This window comes from Protopterus annectens, chromosome 2.part2 (genome assembly GCF_019279795.1).
Source record: "Protopterus annectens isolate FY-2018-M chromosome 2.part2, PAN1.0, whole genome shotgun sequence".
Lineage (NCBI taxonomy): Eukaryota > Metazoa > Chordata > Ceratodontiformes > Protopteridae > Protopterus > Protopterus annectens.
In genome coordinates, this window is record NC_056730.1 from 606,644,969 (window position 1) to 606,664,440 (window position 19,472).

Genomic DNA, 19,472 nt, shown 5'->3' on the forward strand with positions numbered 1-19,472 from the left:
CTACTGTATGAAGCAGTCCATTCTGAAGGGGGTACATGCATACCTCACTTTTATACCCCACTTCAGTTTATGGCTCTGACATAGGATGTTACACGTACCCTCCTGTTCTAAAGACTTTGGTATACTGGCCGGATGTCGGTGCTGCAGGCAACAACCTCCCTACTGTAATGAATACTGCAACATGGCAGAGAACGACATCTAAGCTTATGGTAAGTTCTTACACAACTATTCTTTCCCCTTGCCAAGTTGCACATGAGGAAGCTCCAGTGATACCTCAAGAATGTATGGTTTGAGTTCACAGTCCATAGAGACCCAGATTCCCCTGATCCCTTGCCTCAAACAAGAGTTCACATGGTGGGCGGAGGCTTGCTCCCAGAATCAGGCTCTCCCCTTCAAATTCTCACCACATGGTCAAACCCTAACCACAGACACCTCAGAGACCACCTAGAGGGCTCACTTCCAGAACCTCTGAACCCAAGGAAAGTGGGATTTCAACTCCCAGGTCAGACGCAGCAATTGGAAGGAACTCATGGTAGTACTAAAGGGTCTGCTAGCCTTCAAGGAAATATGGATAGCAGGTGTTCTGCTAATACAGACAGAGACAGTACCATGGTAGTGTGATACTTAGACAGGAAGGGACACATTCCTACCCCCTGTGCCATCTAGCAATGGAAATCTGGGAAACAGCACATTCCATAGGGTTGCACCACATAGCACAGTACATTCCAGGAGTTCAAAATGCTCTGGCAGACCATCTCAGTAGAAGTCTGATGGACCCCCACTAGTGATGCATCCAGAGATTTTTCTAACCCTTACCCAAACTCGGGGAGTTCCACAGGTAGACCTGTTTGCATCAGAGGGAAACTCACATGTGCAGACATTATGCACCAGGAACAGACAGGAGACAGCCTCGAAAACAGATGCCTTCTCCTTCCAGTGGACTCAACTTTTCATTTATGCATTTTCCCCATTCCCCTTCTACCTTGTGTCCTTCTCAAAATAAGGGAAGAGGGCCCAAGAGCAGTTCTGATAGCTCCAGACTGGCCCAGACAGCATTGGTATCCTCTCTTCCTTGAGCTCATCAACCAAGACCCATGGTTACTACTTCAGAGGGTACATCTCCTCACCCAGAATGAGGGAAAAGTGGTCCATCCCAACCTGCAGACCCTGAGCCTTGCAGCTTGGATGATACCATAACACCCAACAGAGGTACTACCCTAAGTTAACAAGTGCTAGACATCCTCAAATAATCTAGAAGGCTTACCACTAGGAAGTCCTACTCAGCTAAGTGGAAAAGGTTCTATATGTGGTGCAAAGCCCACCACCTAGATCCCCAATCAGCACATATTTCCAACATCCTGGAATACCTGACTAGTCTGCTGAATCAGGGACTGTCTCATTCATCTAATAAAATCCATGCTTCTGCCGTCTCTGCATACATGCCTACTCACCCCCCCTTCTCCCATCCTCACTTAAGACAATTTCTTAGGAGAGTAGTTCACATTATACCCCCTCCCCCCAGAAGGAAATCTACTCCTCCATGGGACCTTAATTTTGTACTAAAGAAGCCGACCTTGCCCCCTTTTGAGCCAGCAGCTTCTGCTGACATAAAGTTTTTGACTTGGAAAACAGCTCTGCTTCTGCCAGGAGAGTTTCTGAGTTGCAGGCCCTCATGGCAGTGGAACCTTTTCTTATCTTCACAGGGATAGGGTCCGTCTCAGAACCAACCCCTTCTTTATACCCAAAGTGGTTACTGACACCTCTCTGAACCAGGCCATTCATCTCCCGTCCTCTCCCTTCCTTCTTTTCCAACCCTCAGAACAAAGGAGAGAGAATTCTGCATTCCTTGGATGTACACAGACAGCTGTGCTTCTATCTGGACAAGACTAAAACCTTGAGGAATTTTGATTTTGATCAACTGTTCATTACCTTTGCCCCTGGTTCAGAAGGCAAGTCAGCCACCAAGCAAACAATTCCCAGATGGATTTCCCATTGCATCTCCTTTTGTTACAGCTCTCATGACAAAATACGTACAGTAGGGATCAGGATGTGACAAAGGGAGATACTGCCAGCACAGCTATATGGTATTTTGTAAATGATTATATGTCACTTGTGAACATCAACATGGTTTATAAGATGCTTGTGTTATAAATGTATTAGAACTGTATGTCATGTGTTTTTCAAACTGCTGGTACGGAAGTGTGCATTGAAAAGGTTTTCTCCAAGTGCTGTTTGAACTGTAACTACAGTGGGCCCTACTGGAATACAACAGAAGTGTACATGCACTATTGTAACTGTTTAAATATATATATTTTAACAGTGGAAACTGGAATACAGGAGGTGAACTTCAGAAAAATAACTCAAATTAAATGACTTTATGCTCACGCCATAAAAGATGGTATCTTTCAGTTTCAGTGCAGCAAGGAGACACAATGGGCTTTCTGTATGGTCTTTGGAGTGAACTAATTGCTAGTTTTGAAATGTGAAGGAATGCAATTGTTTTATGACTACCAGCATCTGCCAAAGATCTGAGGTCTATGTATTTTCACAGGTAGATGCCGGGGGGTTCACCTGGTATGTTGTCAAATGACAAGAAATTATGCCATTCTGCAAGCAATCCCAGCAGTAATATTTGAGATATTAGTTTGAGAACTATCTGAGAGAGACGGAACATTGTGTATTCTGTCTTGGACCTGACAACAACTACACAAATCATTCACCACATCTGCCTTGCTCTGTAAGTAAGTTTCTCTCTGAGAAAGACAGAGCATTCTGTATTCTGTCTTGGACCTGACAACAACTACAAGAATCATTCATCACATCTGCCTTGCTCTGTAAATACGTTTCTAGGATGTAGTAACTCTCTTAGATACAGTCAGGAATGTAGTAAAGCTTAATTTAGATATTTTTCTTTATTTATTTGAGACTGTCCTGCCGTGTTGTTTTAAATATTTCCTGTGATTTTGAAATCTGATGTCACTGTGAATATATACTATTATTTTGTTCTTTTATTATTTATTATTGAATATATTTAAACCTTTCATTGTGGCTGGTGTTTGTATAGATATTTAAGTTTTGAGAGTACTTGGATATTTATTTGGTGACATTGTGTGGACCACTCCTAATAGCCTTGCTCTTCATCAAACTACCATGTATATTAATAGTAACATTACACAGTGAGATTTGGATACCTTTTGTTAAGGGCATTAAAGTAGCCTGATAAAGAATTAGCTGGTGGCAGTAATAACTACCTTATAGTCTGAGCAAAAGGGGGCATAGCTAGTAAACCTCTATCAGCCTTTCCCAGCTGTGTGTGTGTGTGTGTGTGTGTGTGTGTGTGTGTGTGTGTGTGTGTGTGTGTGTGTCGTCTTGGCTTGGCCACTCAGCTGAGCTCTCAACTCTATAGCTGTGCCAGTGGGGAGTCGTATTGGGGATCTGGAGAAAAAGGGAGAAAACCAGCCCTAGACTGAATGTGGTCTCTGTGTGCTCTTACAGGAAATTTCACTTTATTGTGTGTGTACTTGTCATCCTCCCAATGTACGTCCCCCACTGTTGCCAGTGGTGAGGACTGAGGTTCGTTGATTACTGGGCCAGTGTTGGGGCATCACAGAGAGCTAGAGAATTACTCTTGCTTGACACAGAGAATTGCTGGGTCTTGATGCAGAGAAAACACCTGAGAGAGTATGCTGGGATTTTATGAGGACGGCAATGGAAGCATTTTCATTTCCTGAAAAAATTACAAGGTTGATAAGAAGAATATATGAAGGATCGGAAGTGAAAATTAAAGTGGGTGGGGTCATCTCAGATAATTTCTACTTGAGCAGAGAAACTAGACAGGGGTGTCCTCTTTCCCCTTTATTATTTGCATTACATTTAGAACCATTACCAAAGAAAATAAGGGACTCAGAAATTCAAGTATATAATTGGTATGGCGGTCATGAAAAGCTGGCTTTATTTGAAGAAGATATTATTTTATACCGGACAAAACTAGAAACAAACATTACAGTGTTGCGAAACATTTTGAGACATTTTCAGATCTTTTTGGGATACAAAATTAACTCATTCGATCCGAGTTATGCCACCAGGTGCATCTGCAGTTAACGTCTACTGACACCTCTTTACTATCAGTACAAATGGTAGCTTGACCAAGAGCAAGGCTATTAGGAATGGCCCACAGTGTCACCAATTAAATATGCAAGTACTCTCAGAACTATATGTCTCACAAATACAGCCACAGTGAAAGGTTTAAATATATTTAATAAATAATAAAAGAACAAGAAAATAGTAAGTAATCACAGTTGCATCAGAGTTCAGAATCACAGGAAATATTTAAAACAACATTACAGGGCAGTCTCAAATAAATAAAGAAAACATCTAAACTATACTTCACTGTATCCCTGACTATATCTAAACGAGTTATGCTGTTCCCTAGTCTTGTGTACAGAGCTAGCAGGCAGATGTTTTGAGTGGATGTTCTTATCAAGTCAAAGACAAAATACAAAATGCCCAATTTGTCTCTCAGAGGGTTCTTAAATTAATATCCCAAATATTACTGCTGGGATAGCTTGCAGCATGACGTCACATCTTGTCATCTGACTATCCTAGGTGAAAACCCTCACTGCAGCTGGTAGCATTTAGCATCTACCTGTGAAAATACATAGACCTCAGATCTTTTGGCAAGTGGTGGAAGTCATGAAATAATTTACATTCCTCTACATTTAAAGACAATACAAAAAACTTCTAGTTCTAGACATGGTCTCCTGTTGCACTGAAACTGAAAGATAACATCTGTTTTGTTTATGGCCCAGTCATAAAGTAACTTAGTTTCAACTGTTCTTTTGACGTTTTGCAAGTTAATCTCCTGTGTTTCAGTCTCCCCTGTTAAAAATCTAAATAGTTACAATTGTGCATATACATTTCTGCTCCGTATTTTACAAAATATCTCTTCAGCACACATTTGTACAATATGACATACAGTTCCAATACATCTGTAACACAAGCATCTTACATCAGCATATTAACATTCACAAATGACACACAATCACTTACAAAATTCCAGCTAGCTGGGCTGGCAGTATCTCTTTTCATGACATCTCTTTCCCCGCCCCCTCTCTGGAAGACTCAAGCTAGTTTTTCAAATCACCCTTGAGAAATGCTGCTTGAGAGGGTTGAGCCCATCTAGGAATACCTTACTCTATTCCCTGTCTTGAGATGCCAGCTGTCTTGGCATTGCTGAACCCAGTACAGTGCTGCACTGTCCTGTCATATACCTGCAATCCTAGGCTCCACCATAGTAATTTGGGATTTTGCTGGCTGGCTCCCTGTAGCCATAGATCCCCTCAGACTCCTCTTGCCTTGTACTGCAAAGACTTAGCACCAGGCCTCCCTATCATGGTAAGGTTTCACCATGTTAACATAGTACAGTTTATGCCCCTGCCTCTTGCCTAGCAGTTCTGCCATGTAGTTAACATCACTGACCTTCATTACCATTTTGAAGGGTCCCTCCTAAGCTGCCTGCAGCTTGTTGCGTCTGACAGGAATGAGAAACATAACCTGCTGCCCCACAGCATACTCTCTAGCTTGAGCATTCTTGTCATAACAGACCTTTTTCTGCTTTTGGGCTCTGCCACATTCTCCTGGGCCAAGCCCATGAGTTCCCTGAGCTTTGTCCTGAGGTTTAGGACATATGCCACAACAGACTCTTGTGGGATTCGCATACACCATCCCACTCATCATGAATCAAATTTGGAGGTCCCCTCACCCTAGGCTGATATGGCAACTCAAAGGGTGAAGAATCTGTAGATTCCTGGGGAACCTCCCTTTAAGCAAACAGATGCGGCAAATATTTGTTCCACTCCCTCTTAAACTGGTATGTAAATGCCTGTAGCATGGTCTTTACTGTAGAGTTTAACCTGTCAACCAGACCATTAGTCCGGGGATGGTAAAGGGTGGTCTTCAGGTGCTTCACCCCACAGTGCTTCCACAGACAAGCCAGCAGGGCTAACATGAAATTGGCACCTCAGTCAGTATTTCTTTTGGGAACCCTACCCTGCTGAAAATCTCTGACAAAGCATTTGCCACCTTTTCTGCCTCAATAGAGGACAGAACTACCACCCCAGAGTATCTGGTAGCATAATCTACTACCACTAGGATATACCTTTTCCCTGTGGAACTTGGGGTACTCAGAGGCCCTAAAATATCCATAGCTACCCTCTGAAATGGCTCTTCTATCACAGGCAAAGGCATCAGAGGAGCTTTCACCTTGTCTCCTGCCTTGCCTACTTTTTGGTACTGCTCACAGGTCCTGCAGTACCCTGTTATATCTCTGGAAATCCCAGGCCAGTAAATGATATGCATAATGCATCTCTTGGTACACTTTATGCCTATATGACTTGCAAAGTGAATACCATAGGCTATGGCTAGAAGTGCCAGATGGTAGGCTGTAGGCACTACCAACTGCTGTATTCTCTCACTCTCTAGCCCTCCCTCAGGGTTCCACTCTCTATACAATAACCCTTTCTCCCAGTATGCAGATTCCTCCTCCCCTTGAGGATCAGGTGGCTCACTAGATACCTCCCTCAGGCCTGGTAATGTAAGGTCTGAGAGCTGAGCCTATCTCAACTCTGTGTTTGTAACCCTTCCCAGCTCCCCTTCTACAGGAAGTCTGGTATTCTCTGACAGCGGTGCCTCACTATCAGCCTGGGTACTTCTACTCACCTCTGCCCTTGCAGTGACTCTGTCCAAGGGAATGCCAACACCCACAAGCAGCTGTGGCTCACCTTCAATCGCACTGCTGCAGGGTAGCTCCCTGTCTGAAGTAACCACCACACCAGTCTTGGCTAAGTTTGCAGTCTGTCTGGGTCCCTCCCATGCTACCAGACCCACAGGCTTGTCTCCAAGCCTGACTGCCTGTAACTGCATGCACACAAGGCACTGCATTATCAGAATAATTCCCTATCAGGACATCTGCAGGGGATATCCTCAAACACATCTACTTGCTTGCTTCTTTTTCCACTCTCCCATTCAAGGTAAACCCTAGCCAAAAATATTTGGAATGGAGTCGCTCCTAAAGCTCTGACTGGAGTAGACTGCCCAAGCAGGTAGTGCTCCTCTTAAACCATTTTTGTCTTCACAATGATTCGGTCAGAGGCTGTGTCTCTCTTAGCAGTTGCCTGTTTTCCATCTACCTCTTGTGGTAGTACTATTGAGACAACTTACTGCTGGCATTCTTTCATTCCCACTTACTGGCTGTCCCATCTTTTGTTCCCCACCTTGCCTCCATGGACAATGGCTAACAGAGTTCCCAGGCCATTGTGGTGAGTAGTATATATAATATGTATAGTTTGGGTGAAAGAGGAAGGGGAGAAGGGATAGCAGAGGAGGTAGATGGTGAAGTTTGAGGGATGGAAGAATTGTCAATTAAGGTATTTTTAAATAATTGGGTAGAAAGTCAAAAGAGAAAATTAATTAGAAAGTTGAGAGATTCAGGGTTAAGGCAACAAATTAGATTATGGCTATAGGTTGAAAGCAGTTATATTTTGCTGAGTATACTAGATTTTTTTTTCAGCTGGGATGAAAGTTGGGAAAGAATAGACTTTCTTTTAGATTGGAGGAAATGGATTCCTAACACTTGAATCCAGTGAATGAGAAGATATAATGTGACTAATTATGAGGGTGAAGAAAGGGGCGGTTCCAGTGGAAGGGAATTTTGAAGATCATATCTGGAGGATGCAGTTATAAGAAAAACTGCTTTAATGAAAATGATCCACAGAGTAAGCATTTTCTTTGTTTTATAGGTTTTAAGCAATTAAAAAAAAAAACAAGAAAATGAAATGCATTCATGGTGATTGTTATTAAATGTTTAAAAAAACACATTTTGTTCTGTTTTTTTTTTTTTTTTTTTTTTTTTCAGATCCCTCAGTGGTGTGCGGAGTATGCATTGTCTGTTCAGTACATAAATGGACTAGTAGCATGCAGCCAGCCACACAGCATTGCTGCTGTGAGCCTGGCTTTGTGTGTAGCAGATGAGATGGACTTGAACCTTGGCCATGAGATTGGCTACTCTGTCCCTTATGAAGACTGCTGCACTCCAGAAACCATTCTCAGGCAAGAATTAACATTATATTGTTTTCTTTTCTTCTTTTTCTTTCTATTTTATATGGTAAATGTACTATGCCACACAGGTCCATTTTAGCAACAACTTCGTTACATATGAGAAGAATTTGCATGACCAAATGTCAAGAATAAAGCACAGTGGATATGACTTAATACATTTATTTTCCTATTACATTATAAAGAAGAATATTATTGTTTGACATTTATTAACTGGGTTAGTCCAACTGGCTACAGCCCTTTTTCAGTGGAGGCCCGAGGAGAAAAGCTCCAAGAATTACATTACACAAAAGTTTTCAAATGACAGAGTAAAAATAAAAACAATTAGATTTAACAGAAAATGTTAACACGTAGAATGAACACTATAATGGGAATAGTCAGAGAAAAACATGCTGGAACATTGCACAATGTCTTAAATCGTATTAGAGGTCAAAGGTTAAATACAGTAGTAAGAAGAGAAACTGAAAACTTGTCATATTCGGCCAAAAAACAAGTCAACATGCAAATGATGAAAGTACACTAGGAGCAGGAGGTAATCGCCATGAGGTCACAATACGTCTGCAGTACTGTTGCCTGTGAGAAAGCTATCTGTTAATGGATTTGTAAGGGGGGAGCAGAGACGGTTGCTGTGAGAGAAGTTGAGGAGTACAAGAGGAGGAGATAATGGGACTATGTAGGGTGATTACATAAGCATGACCAAGATTTACAAAGAGTATCTTTTAGGACTATTTTAAAAGAGTTGGGGTTTGGGATATATCTAACACTATGTGGTAGTTTATTCCAGTCTTTTGCCACTGAGTGGCTGTAGAGGAGTTTGCCAGTTTGCCAGTGTTTTTGTTGGGCATAGATACCTGCAGAAGATGCTGTTGAGAGCTATGGAGGGCAAGGTTGGGAGAGTAGAGATGGATGAGGGAAGAGAGAAAGGGGCGGGAGGAGGGTTCATATAAGATAGAACTGAGTCTTGAAAAGCTGTGGTGGTAGGATTTGATGATGAAATTCCAGCCACTGTAGGCTTTTCAAGGCCAGGCAATGGTGAGACCAGTAGGGTTGGTTAGAGGCAAATCTAGCAATTTTGTTATAGGTGAGTTCTAGTTTAGATAGAAAGTTGGACTGGATATGTATAAGAATAAAGGCTGCACAGAGTAGGGTGGGAAAGCTTATGCAAGGGAGAGCTTAGAAGCATTTGTGAGGAATTTTTATGCCTGTAGAGTAGGCGTAAGTTTTGATGAGTCATTTTAATACAGTGCTGAGTATAAAGATCAAGCTTTAACTGGTCATCTATAATGACACCTAGAAGTTTTGTATGAGATTCAACAGAGATTATAGTGTTGCTTAGAGAGGGACAGTAAAGGTAGCTTTATGGTGATGTAGAGATTTAGGAAGGAATAGGAGAAATCTAGTTTTCCTAGGGTTAAGTTGGAGTTTGTTGTAAGTTAGTCATTTTTCAACTGAGAGTAGAGACTCTTGGGTGCGGTTGTGAAGATGGGAGGTATTGGAGCAGGAGATAATAATGGAAACATCTGCATATTGTATAACTGAAGAGAGTGGAAAGGAAGAGTGAAGGTCATTAATGAAAATATTAAATAATAGAGGTCCAAAGATGGAGCCTTGGGGGTACCCCTGTTGTACAGGTAAAAAGGGAGAGAAGTTAGATTGCCATTTAACTACTTGGAATCTGTTGGAGAGGTAGCTGGAGAACCAAGAAAGTGCACAGAGACATTAAAGGTAGTTAGTTTGGATAGAAGTAGTCTGTGGAGATTGTGTTGAAGGTTCATAGGTGGGTACTAGGCTATTGGCCGTATGGCCTATGTAAGCCTAGCCAGAAACAAACAGGAGACTAACTTATTGTTGTCTAGAGAGTTAGCAATGCAGTTTGTGAAGGAGGTCAGAGCAGTAGCTGTATGTTTTGGCCGGAAACCATGCTGTGTAGCAGTGAGGAGATTTTCTAGCAGAAGGTGATCAAGGAGCCATTTATGAATGCATTTCTCTAACATTTTTGATAGGGGGAGATAGAGTGAAAGGCAACACAGACGGTATAATGACATATGTATTTTACTTTTTGTTATACATAGGAAGCATTTTTTTTGCATCATTTAGTAGTCATCCTACAGTGGATCTACTTCACGTGGTCGACATTTCAGAATGTCAAAGACCATATGGCTAAGACCATATGATCAATATTCAAAATATCGACCATGGAATAATAAAAAAAACACAACAGAAACTTACCTTCACGCTGCTAGCAGCCCCCCCCGGAACTTAAATATACCAACTCCGAGATCCCACTACAGTGCGGAAGATGGAAATCTTTCCATTCAGCACTGTGCAGAGATGCTGGTTCCACATGGTTGACATTTTGAATGTCGATCATATGGTCTTGGCCATATGGTCATTTTGAATGTTGATCATATGGTCTTTCGTTCTGAAATGTTGACCATGTGAAGTGGACCCCCTACAGTATATTGGCAGTAACACTTAAATTGTATTTCAGAGGACTGTGAGGCCTGTCATAGTAATGTTTGAAAATGTCCATGAATCCTGAGATCCTACATAGCCTAGTACCAACCTATGAACCTATCGGCCCTAGGGCCTATACAAGCCTAGCCATAACAATTCCCTGGCTATTTCTTCCCACACTGTTTACTTCCCTGGACCCCTGTCTAGCAGGGTGACTGACGTGATCCCCGGGGTGAATTTCCTTTCTCCCATCCAATCATCAAGGTTCCTTTTGAAGTGGGCCAAAGAGGCGCTTTGCTTGACATGTATGGGCAGTCTATTCCAGAGTGTGGGGAGTCTCTGGGTCAGGAACCTATCCCTCCAGCATGTTTTGTTTATTGTGATGACAAGATTTAGATCCCTGGAGCGTGTGGCTCTGAGGGATTGGGATTTCTTTAAGCATGTCCAACAGCTCTGTGTTTGACATGGCCTTGTATGTTAAGCAGAGATCTCCTCGGAGTAGACGATATGCGACAGAGTATAGCTGGATTATTTTAAGGCGGTCAGCATAGGGCATCTGCTTTAGGCCTGTGATTCTTTTAGTGAGGTATTTCTGCGGCCTTTCCAGTTGTTGCAGATGTCTTGAGAGGTACATACCAAATGAGGTGTTGTATTCTATAATGGGCTTAATAAAGGATGAGTACAGTGGGACAGTGACCTCCTTTTTTCTGGATGAAAAGCCCTTAGTGATGAGGTATGCCACATAGGATTTCCTGACTGTTGTGGTGATGTGGTTATTGAAGGTGAGACCACTATCCACCTGTTTCCCTAAGTCTCTTATCACATTTTTGGTGTTTAGTGTACTGCCACCTGTGTGTGAATTCACGGGTACATGTTTTTCCCCAAAAAGGATAACTATACATTTCTTGGCACTGAGCTTGAGCCCATGGCTCTGGCACCAAGCATCTGTTTCTGTAAGGCCCTTTTGTAGAGTTCATTTGGGGATTCAGTAATGGCTCCCAGTTTGCAGTCATCTGCGAACTTTATTAGCCAGAGTCCCTTAGTGTTGGCCTGTACTTCAGAGAAGTAGATGCCAAACAAGAGAGGTCCCAGGACTGAACCCTGAGGTACTCCACTTGTCTGGAGCTGGATTTGGAGTCAGCTACTTTTACAGTGTGGGTTCTGTCTGTAAGCCAGTTGGCAACCCATCGAGTGACGTAGGGATTAATGCCCAGCTTAGTAAGTTTATCTATGATTTCAGAGTGGGGGATGGTGTCAAAGGCCTTAGCGAGGTCCAGATAGGCTGTGTGGACTGCCTTTCCCTCATCCACGGCCCTGGAGACTGATTCAAAGAAGTCAATCAGGTTCAGGAGACAAGATTGGCCCCTCACAAACCCAAACTGGGTGGGGTCCAGTGTTTTAAGTTTGCCAATGTCTTTGTTTATAAGTTCCATGATAATACGTTCCATGGCCTTGCAGATCAGGCTCGTCAGACTAATGAGGCAGTAGTTCCTGGGATCCAAGGTGGATCTCCCCCCTTGTGGAGTGGGATAACCGTAGCTGTGCACCACTCAGTGGGCATGAAGCCTGAGGTGAGGGTATTATTAAACATGACACTTAGGTGAGGTGTCAGTTCATTTTGTAGTTCATGTAGTACACAGCCCGGGATGTCATCTGGTCCCATGGATGCTGTATTCTTAGCTTTGGAGAGTGCATTTTTTTACCTGTGTGGCCGTTATTACCAGAATTTGGCAATCTTCCGGTATTGAAATGAGCCATTTAGGGGGTGAGAGGGGGGTGAAGTTGGCACTGAATCGATCTGCCAGGATATTGGCAATATCCTTAGGATCAGTATATTAATGCCATTCTGTTGTAGCTCAGAGCATATCTGAGCATTGCCATTTAGATTCTTGACATAGTTATAGAATGCCTTGTGGTTGTCTTTGGAATCTTTGGCAATTTTATTTTTGTAACTAGCTTTGGAAGATTTTATGAGTGATCTCAGCTTCTTACTGAGGCTGGTAAGAGAGTTTTTTACATCCTGGGATTTTCCTCTCTTCTGCAACCATTTCTTATCTTATAGTCCAGATCAACTTAAACCCATAAGGTTATCAGTTGCAGGCTGTAGTTACTTGGCACTTATTAAAACTTTGTCCACCCACCTCAGCTTAGCAACCTTCCCCTTACAGATGTCCAGTTCTCTCAGAAGGCAGCAGTCAGAAGGAAGTCCCAAAGCTCCTAGAGAAAAAAGGAAAAAAAATCCATGAGAACTTTGTGTGGTTCACTGAGACTCCCTGGTACTGTAACATAAGTGTATTGTCACTCATCTGGACCAGTGACTCTTGAGTGGGTGCATACAGAAGCCAGTCTTTCGGATACTGGAATATTTTCACTACCATCAGCATGAAATGTGCTGCCACAGATGCCATGCATTTGATAAACACCTCAGGAATTGTAATGAAACCAGACGGTAGGGCCCTGAAATGAAAGTGACTGATTCCAAGCCAGAAGTGAAGTAACTTTGTATACTCCTTAGCAATCTTGATATGTAGATAAGCATTCTAGAGGTCCAAAGAGCACATCCAGTTTCTTCAGCTAAGCACAGGAAAGACTGCATCATGACCACTTGGAGATGTATCATCTGCATGTACTGGTTTAGATCACAGAGGCTTAGAATAGACCCGACATCCTTTGCTTTTTTGTAGCAAAATGAACCTTGAGTAGTATCAGGATGTTCCAGGTAATGTCATTGCAAATTCTAACATTGTGACTGGTATGGTCAGTCTTCTGGTGGATGGAATTGTTTCTTTGCAACATCAAGTAAGTCATCTTTTCCTTCTCAGTCAGTCATAGCAGCTTAGCGTCTGAAAGGTGTTGAGCTAGTGGCAGCCAGAGTTTCCACTGAGTTTCACCAGACATCAAGTGAGGGTGCAACAGTGGACCCTTAAATTCTAGTTGTCCCAGTTGTCAAATTTTATATCCAGTCAGGTAATGCTATCTCAGGTTTGTTGTCAACATCTTTCCTGGTGGCTTCATTTACCCAGTCAGATTCTGGACAGCCACTTCTACCCGCCAACTGTCATGTGATGGTTTTCATAGGTACCTCTGATCTTGAATTGGGGGCATATTTTTAGGGCAATTAGTGCATGGAACTTGGTCATCGTACTAGGCCAAACTGCATGTCAACATCCTGGAGATCAGAGTAGTCTTTGTGTTGCAAACTGTACAGGGCTTACCTCAAGAGCGTGTTTTATATCCACTCAGATAGTATTAATAGGGCTGATCTTGTCCATTTTCCTGTGTTAAAAAGGTGTGAGAGTGTGGGGACAGGCTATGTTGACTCGTTACTTTGTGGTAGCAGTACACATACCTTGTCAAGCCAGCTCATTAGTGGACAGTTTCTGTCAGTTTCTTCTGATGTCCCATTATTAGTTCCTCATTCAGTGGTAGGTGCAGTTTTTTTTTTTTGTTGCTGAGGCAAACTTTGCTGCAGTCTGTCTGTCCCACCATTTCCAAATGCAGCAATATTTTAGCCCTCATCCCTTCTCAAGGTCAGACATCACTGGATACTCTAGTCCAGGAGTGTCTTCTGGGTCTTCTTTTTACTTTTTCTTATTTTCCTTTATCCTGAAGTTTATGAAGAAAGTTAAACAGAGCAAAGCTAGAGTAATAGGTAATCACTAGACAGGAAAATGGCCAGCAGTAGTGAAATCTATCTGGAAGGGGCCAATGTAGCCCTGTGTCCATCAGACAGGATGCTTGTGCAGAGGCAGTTAGCAAGGCCTCAATTTTCGAGATTCAGTTCAGCAGAATGCCTACACACTTTTCTGGTTGTTCCACTCTGGATGCATTTGGGGGACCATAAGTACCTCCATCTCTCTGCATGGCTAGCCACCACAAAGGGTAAGATGTTTAAGGGAGATAATATTCAGACGTTGCAAGATTTCCTTCCACAACTCCCCATGTTTGTCTCATCTCCCCTTTCCATATATCCCTCACCATCAAAGGGCAGCTGCAAAAAGGCATGTAAACAACCTCTACTCCTCTGGCCTAGTGGTTAGGGAAATGGTTTTGTGTGTGCAGACTTGACTTGACTCTAGGAAAAGACAGTAGTCTGGAGAGTCCCACCAGCTTAGGATATGGATTCTATTCATGATTCTTTTTGGTCCCAAAGAAAACAAAGGACTGAACCCATTCTGGTTTTAAACAGCCTGTACCAGTTCATTTTCAAAAATTCCTGGATGGTCTCTTGGCAGATGATCCTGTCTTTCATGACAATAGGAGACCAGATGTGATCTCTGTATCTCCAGGATGCTTACCAGCATGTCAGGATAACCAAGGATTCTAGAAAATTTTTGCACATTCATTTGTGAGAGTCGCATTGCTGTTTTCTCACCCAACCATTTGGACTCACCACAGCCCCCAGGGTGTTTGTAAAATAGATATTGGTTGTGGCAGTGTATCACAGGCTGCAGGGATGCAAAATGGTTCACTGTTTAGATGACTGGCTCCTTGTATTGGTGACAGATGAAGAGCTTCTTCGGACAAGGAAGTCTTTGCTATAGACCTTTTAGTTTTTGGAGATCATGAACAGCCTGGCAAAGTCACAGCTAGGGTCATTGTATAATCTTAGGTTTATTGGTTGCCTCTTGGACACTTTTCATTTCAGGACCAGATTACCTCAAGAAAGGGCACTCATCATTCTGAGGGTATCTATTTCATATTACAGTGAGGCCCTGGTTACAGCCTTTCATTATCTAAGGATATTGGGCTTGGATATTGTCTCACATTAAGATTTTCAAGGCATGCAGGGAGTACTTAAGATGGTGAATTCATACCCCAAATTTAATTCTGGACAACCTGATTAATCTTCCTTTCTCAAAAGTGACAGTCACAACGGGTACTACAGCCCTGGGTGGTGGTGGGGGACCATAGTCAGTGTAGCATGGTCTAAAGTATCTGGTCAGTGAAAAAATGCAGCACTACACATCAGCTTGCTGATGTTGAGAGTGATCATTCTGATCCTGAGATCCTTTCAGAACTCTGATTGGATGTGATCACAGGCCAGATGGGATAATATGTTCATAGTGTATTATATCAAAAATCAGGAGGTACCACATCTTCCTGCTGGTGTCAAGACCTATGATGGTCTAGGATTGATTCATTTTGACCAGCCACTTTTTGGTGTTCATTCATATTCCAGGTCAATCCAGTTCTTTAGCATAAGGCTTAGTCTCTGTCTGCTAGGGCCACATAACCATACCTTAAGCTAGACAGTTGCATGGAAGATTTTCCACCTCTGGGGAAGGTTTTGCTGCAGTCTGAGTCAGTGCCAACTTCAAATGCAGCAGCTCCTTTTCCTCCATAACTCATCAAGGTAGCAACCCTGGATGCTTTCATCCAGAACTGGCCCCTTTGTCTCAATTTCTACTTCCCCTCCATTTCTACTAATTTCCAACGTCGTACAGAAAGCAAAGTCCCAAGGTTCAAGGTGATTCTCTAAGCTCCCTTTTGGCCTCAGCAGAGACTTTCTTCTGAGGAAGGCTTAATGTATTAAGCCCTTCAAAGTCCTGCTGAAACACCTATTTGGCAAGCCTCACTTAGACTTGCTGTTCCTTTATTTAACTACCTTGCTTCGCCAGTTGTGATAATAGCCAGGGATCATGGTTTCCCTCCCAGGTTGTCCGTGGTTGTGGTTTTGAGGCAAAAGTTTGGATTCTCTTTCAGATTCTGTTACAGCTGTCTTGGAGTATTTGGCAGTTGTTTTTTGACTTAGGACTTAAAATGTTCATCAGTTAAATTAATCTAGCGTCCATTTCAAACTTCAAGTGTGGGCTTTCAAGGTAATTTGGTGACCCTTTTAAAAGTGTATGACTTTCTTGCAGAGAACATTTCTAATTAGATCAGTGCTCAGAGACCTGATTCCTTCCCAGAACTTGAACATTGTTCAAAAAAGTAATGCTACCTGCTTCTCATCCAGTTTTTTTTTGCGCATTTTAAATTTGTCTATGAAAAACAATATAAAGACAATCTCAGAGCTGCAGTCCCCTCACACTGACCTTTCATCCTTTTTTATAAGAACAGAAAGATGTTAGGAATGGTCTGTAATACCTGCAGTGTTGACAAAGAGTTAAGTATTAACCAGTTCATAATTCTCCCAGTGTTCATCTGTAGGTAAGACAGCAAGAGTAAAAATGTTACCAGGCCGTTTAGGTTCTGTTTACATAAATTTAAGGATATGAGGAAAAAATTGCAACTTTCCTTCTCCTTTGCAGAAAGTGTCAAAAGTCATTCAAGCAGATTGACAGATCACATAAAGTTTTGAATCGGAATTATAGGGTGAATTTATCAGAAGTTTCTAATGCCCATTATACCTCAGCTGTGGTCATTTAAAAGACTTTTTTTCCCCTGAAAGTTCCAGTGGATGGGATTTGTATGACCGCAACTCTGTCATTCTTGTATACTTTTGCCAGGCACTAAAATCTGGATGTGGTTTTGCAGTAACGCTACTATTGCCGAAAAGATTCTTGGAATAGCCACTCAGGGAGCTGAGATGGAGATGCTGTCTTACTTGTGGAACAGGATGGATAGGATCATTGTAGGTCATAATCATTACTCACCTGTTTTTCACATTTTTATATAGGGTCAGGGCGTTGCATCAACTGTTGCCACATCTTTTGATTCAGAGCTACTGTCCTTCCTTTTTTTGACAGTTGCATCTAAGTGTTGCAGGTCTTCTGCCATGTAATCAATTAATCTTTTGGTTGGATGTCCTTGATATTTTTCTGTCCCAAATTTTTGCTTTGATGCATATGTGCCAAGCCAAAATACCATCATTTTATTTATTTATTTATTTAACATTTGTTGACTGGGAAAGTCCAACTAGATTCCACAGAGCCTGTTTTCAGCGGAGGCCCAGGGAGAAATGCTCCAGATGCATGTCTTTGGAATGAGGGAGGAAACGGGAGTACCCGGAGGAAACCCACGCGAACACAGGGAGAACATGCAAAATCTGTCCTCCTTGATTTTCTCTGTATTTGGGCCAACTTTGACTTCTGTTTTGATATCCTTATTTTGTCATCTATCAGTCAATGTGCATTCTAGTACCTGTCTCAGGCACTTCATCTTGACCACCTCTAGCTTCCTCAACTGCCCTACATTCATTGCCTAGGTTTCTGTGCCATGCATTAGCACTGGTTACACCACTATTTTGTGTACCTTACTTTCCAACTTCTTTGGCATTTTTCTGTGACATACTACTACTCTTAACATAATGTGACAGCTGGCTGCAATACCTCTGATTCTAGCTTTGACCTTGTTCAGGCTTCCCTTCTCTTCACCTCCCAGATACTTGAAGCTGTTAATCTAGTAAAACTGTTTTCCTTTCTATCTCATGTTTAGCTTCCTCTAATTTTCCCTATTTGCTGCTGTCACCATTGACTTGTATTTACCCATTTGCATCTCTTGTACCTTTGCATTCTTGTCTCCTGCCATTTGCTGAAATTACTGTTCACAGTCTGCTTGTAGTGCTGCACTGTCAGTATAAAGTATTTTCCTGTTTTTCCTCCTCATATCTGTTAATGTAGTTCAAAACAGGTATGAACAGAAGTGGGCTCAGAGCTGGATTGTAATGCATATCTACTTCCCCTGTGAACCACTCCATGAGTCCAAATACTATCTGTACTTTTGCCATTGTGTCCTTGTATATAAGCTGCACTCATTCTACCAATGTTTTTGGGACTTCGAGCCGTCACAGCACTACCAAAATCAGGTTTCTTGGAACCTCTTCATATGCCTTCTCCAAGTCTAGAAATGCCCAGTTTGATTTTTCCTCATTTCCAGCTTCTTCTCAACTGTATTTTTCACTGTAGTCTCCATATTTTTGTTGTGCATCCTGAACTAAATCCAAAACTACTCATCTACCATCTTACTTCTGCATGTTTATCATTCATCGTATCCATGTCTTTCTTGCAGTGTAACATGAGTTTCATCTGTAGGATATCATCCTAAATGTAAACGTTATTTACTTACTCCCTCCATTGGAACCATGGAAGCTTGTACTTAACTTCCAATGGCTGTGTTTTGGAGCCTTTTCATTACAACCTCAAGATTCAAACAAAGGTCGTATTTCTACAACCATTCATGTTACTAACAAAGTGTAAATGGTAGTGTTCATCACAAACCCGTTTTTTACAGTGGTGGTGTTCATTAGATTTTATGTCTTAAGCTGGATTTCAGGTGACACTGTGCACATTTTTACCTTTAATGGTTTTTTTAAAGAACTTAGAGTATCTGAGTAACCACTAGAGCCAAATGGTAACATTTTGAAATGTCGGGACCTCCTAGAGTCCCAAAACACAGAGACCGAAAAGCTGAAAAAACAGACTTACATATGCTAAGTTGGAGATGGCCATTTTTCATGAAATTCCCTTTTCTCTGAAGTTTGGCAGTCTCAGATTTAGTGTCTGTACGTTCGGGGAGTCTGCCCCTCCATTAAAGGTGCAGGGTGCCTTTCCCCTGCTGCAAAAAGAAGTTTGAAGGAGAAGAGCGATGTTTGGGATTCTCTCTACTTCTGCATTTTTGGTGTTCTTTTTTGACGTGCCAGCACTAGGCATTTGGAGCACTGACATTTTAGTAGGAAGCCTGGCTGCACACTTACCAGCATCAGCAGCATTTTGTATATGATGTGGTGTGTTTTCAAACGAGACTAAGCATTTATGTTGTCATCTGTTTGTTGATATATTTATGGACATATAAATATTATGACAATAATGTAAGCAATTAATATATGAGCAACTGATATCTTTCTAGCTGCATTAAAAAGATGTTAAGAATGAAACAGTTGTAGTACCTTTCATTTAAGTTTTAAGGTGAAATCTTTGAATATCTTTGCATTTAGCAGGGTTAGAGTTATTGCAAACATG

At 42.0% G+C, this 19,472-nt stretch overlaps 1 protein-coding gene across 1 annotated transcript in view; it reads left to right on the top strand.

Annotated features, from left to right (window-relative positions):
* Nucleotides 1–19,472, top strand: part of LOC122795741 (putative pre-mRNA-splicing factor ATP-dependent RNA helicase DHX32) — a 787,400-nt gene that overhangs the window by 34,433 nt on the left and 733,495 nt on the right. The window contains exon 2 of the mRNA XM_044064050.1: nt 7,913–8,106. Coding sequence (XP_043919985.1) covers nt 7,913–8,106 — 194 coding nt within the window. The remainder of the gene's footprint in view (nt 1–7,912; nt 8,107–19,472) is intronic.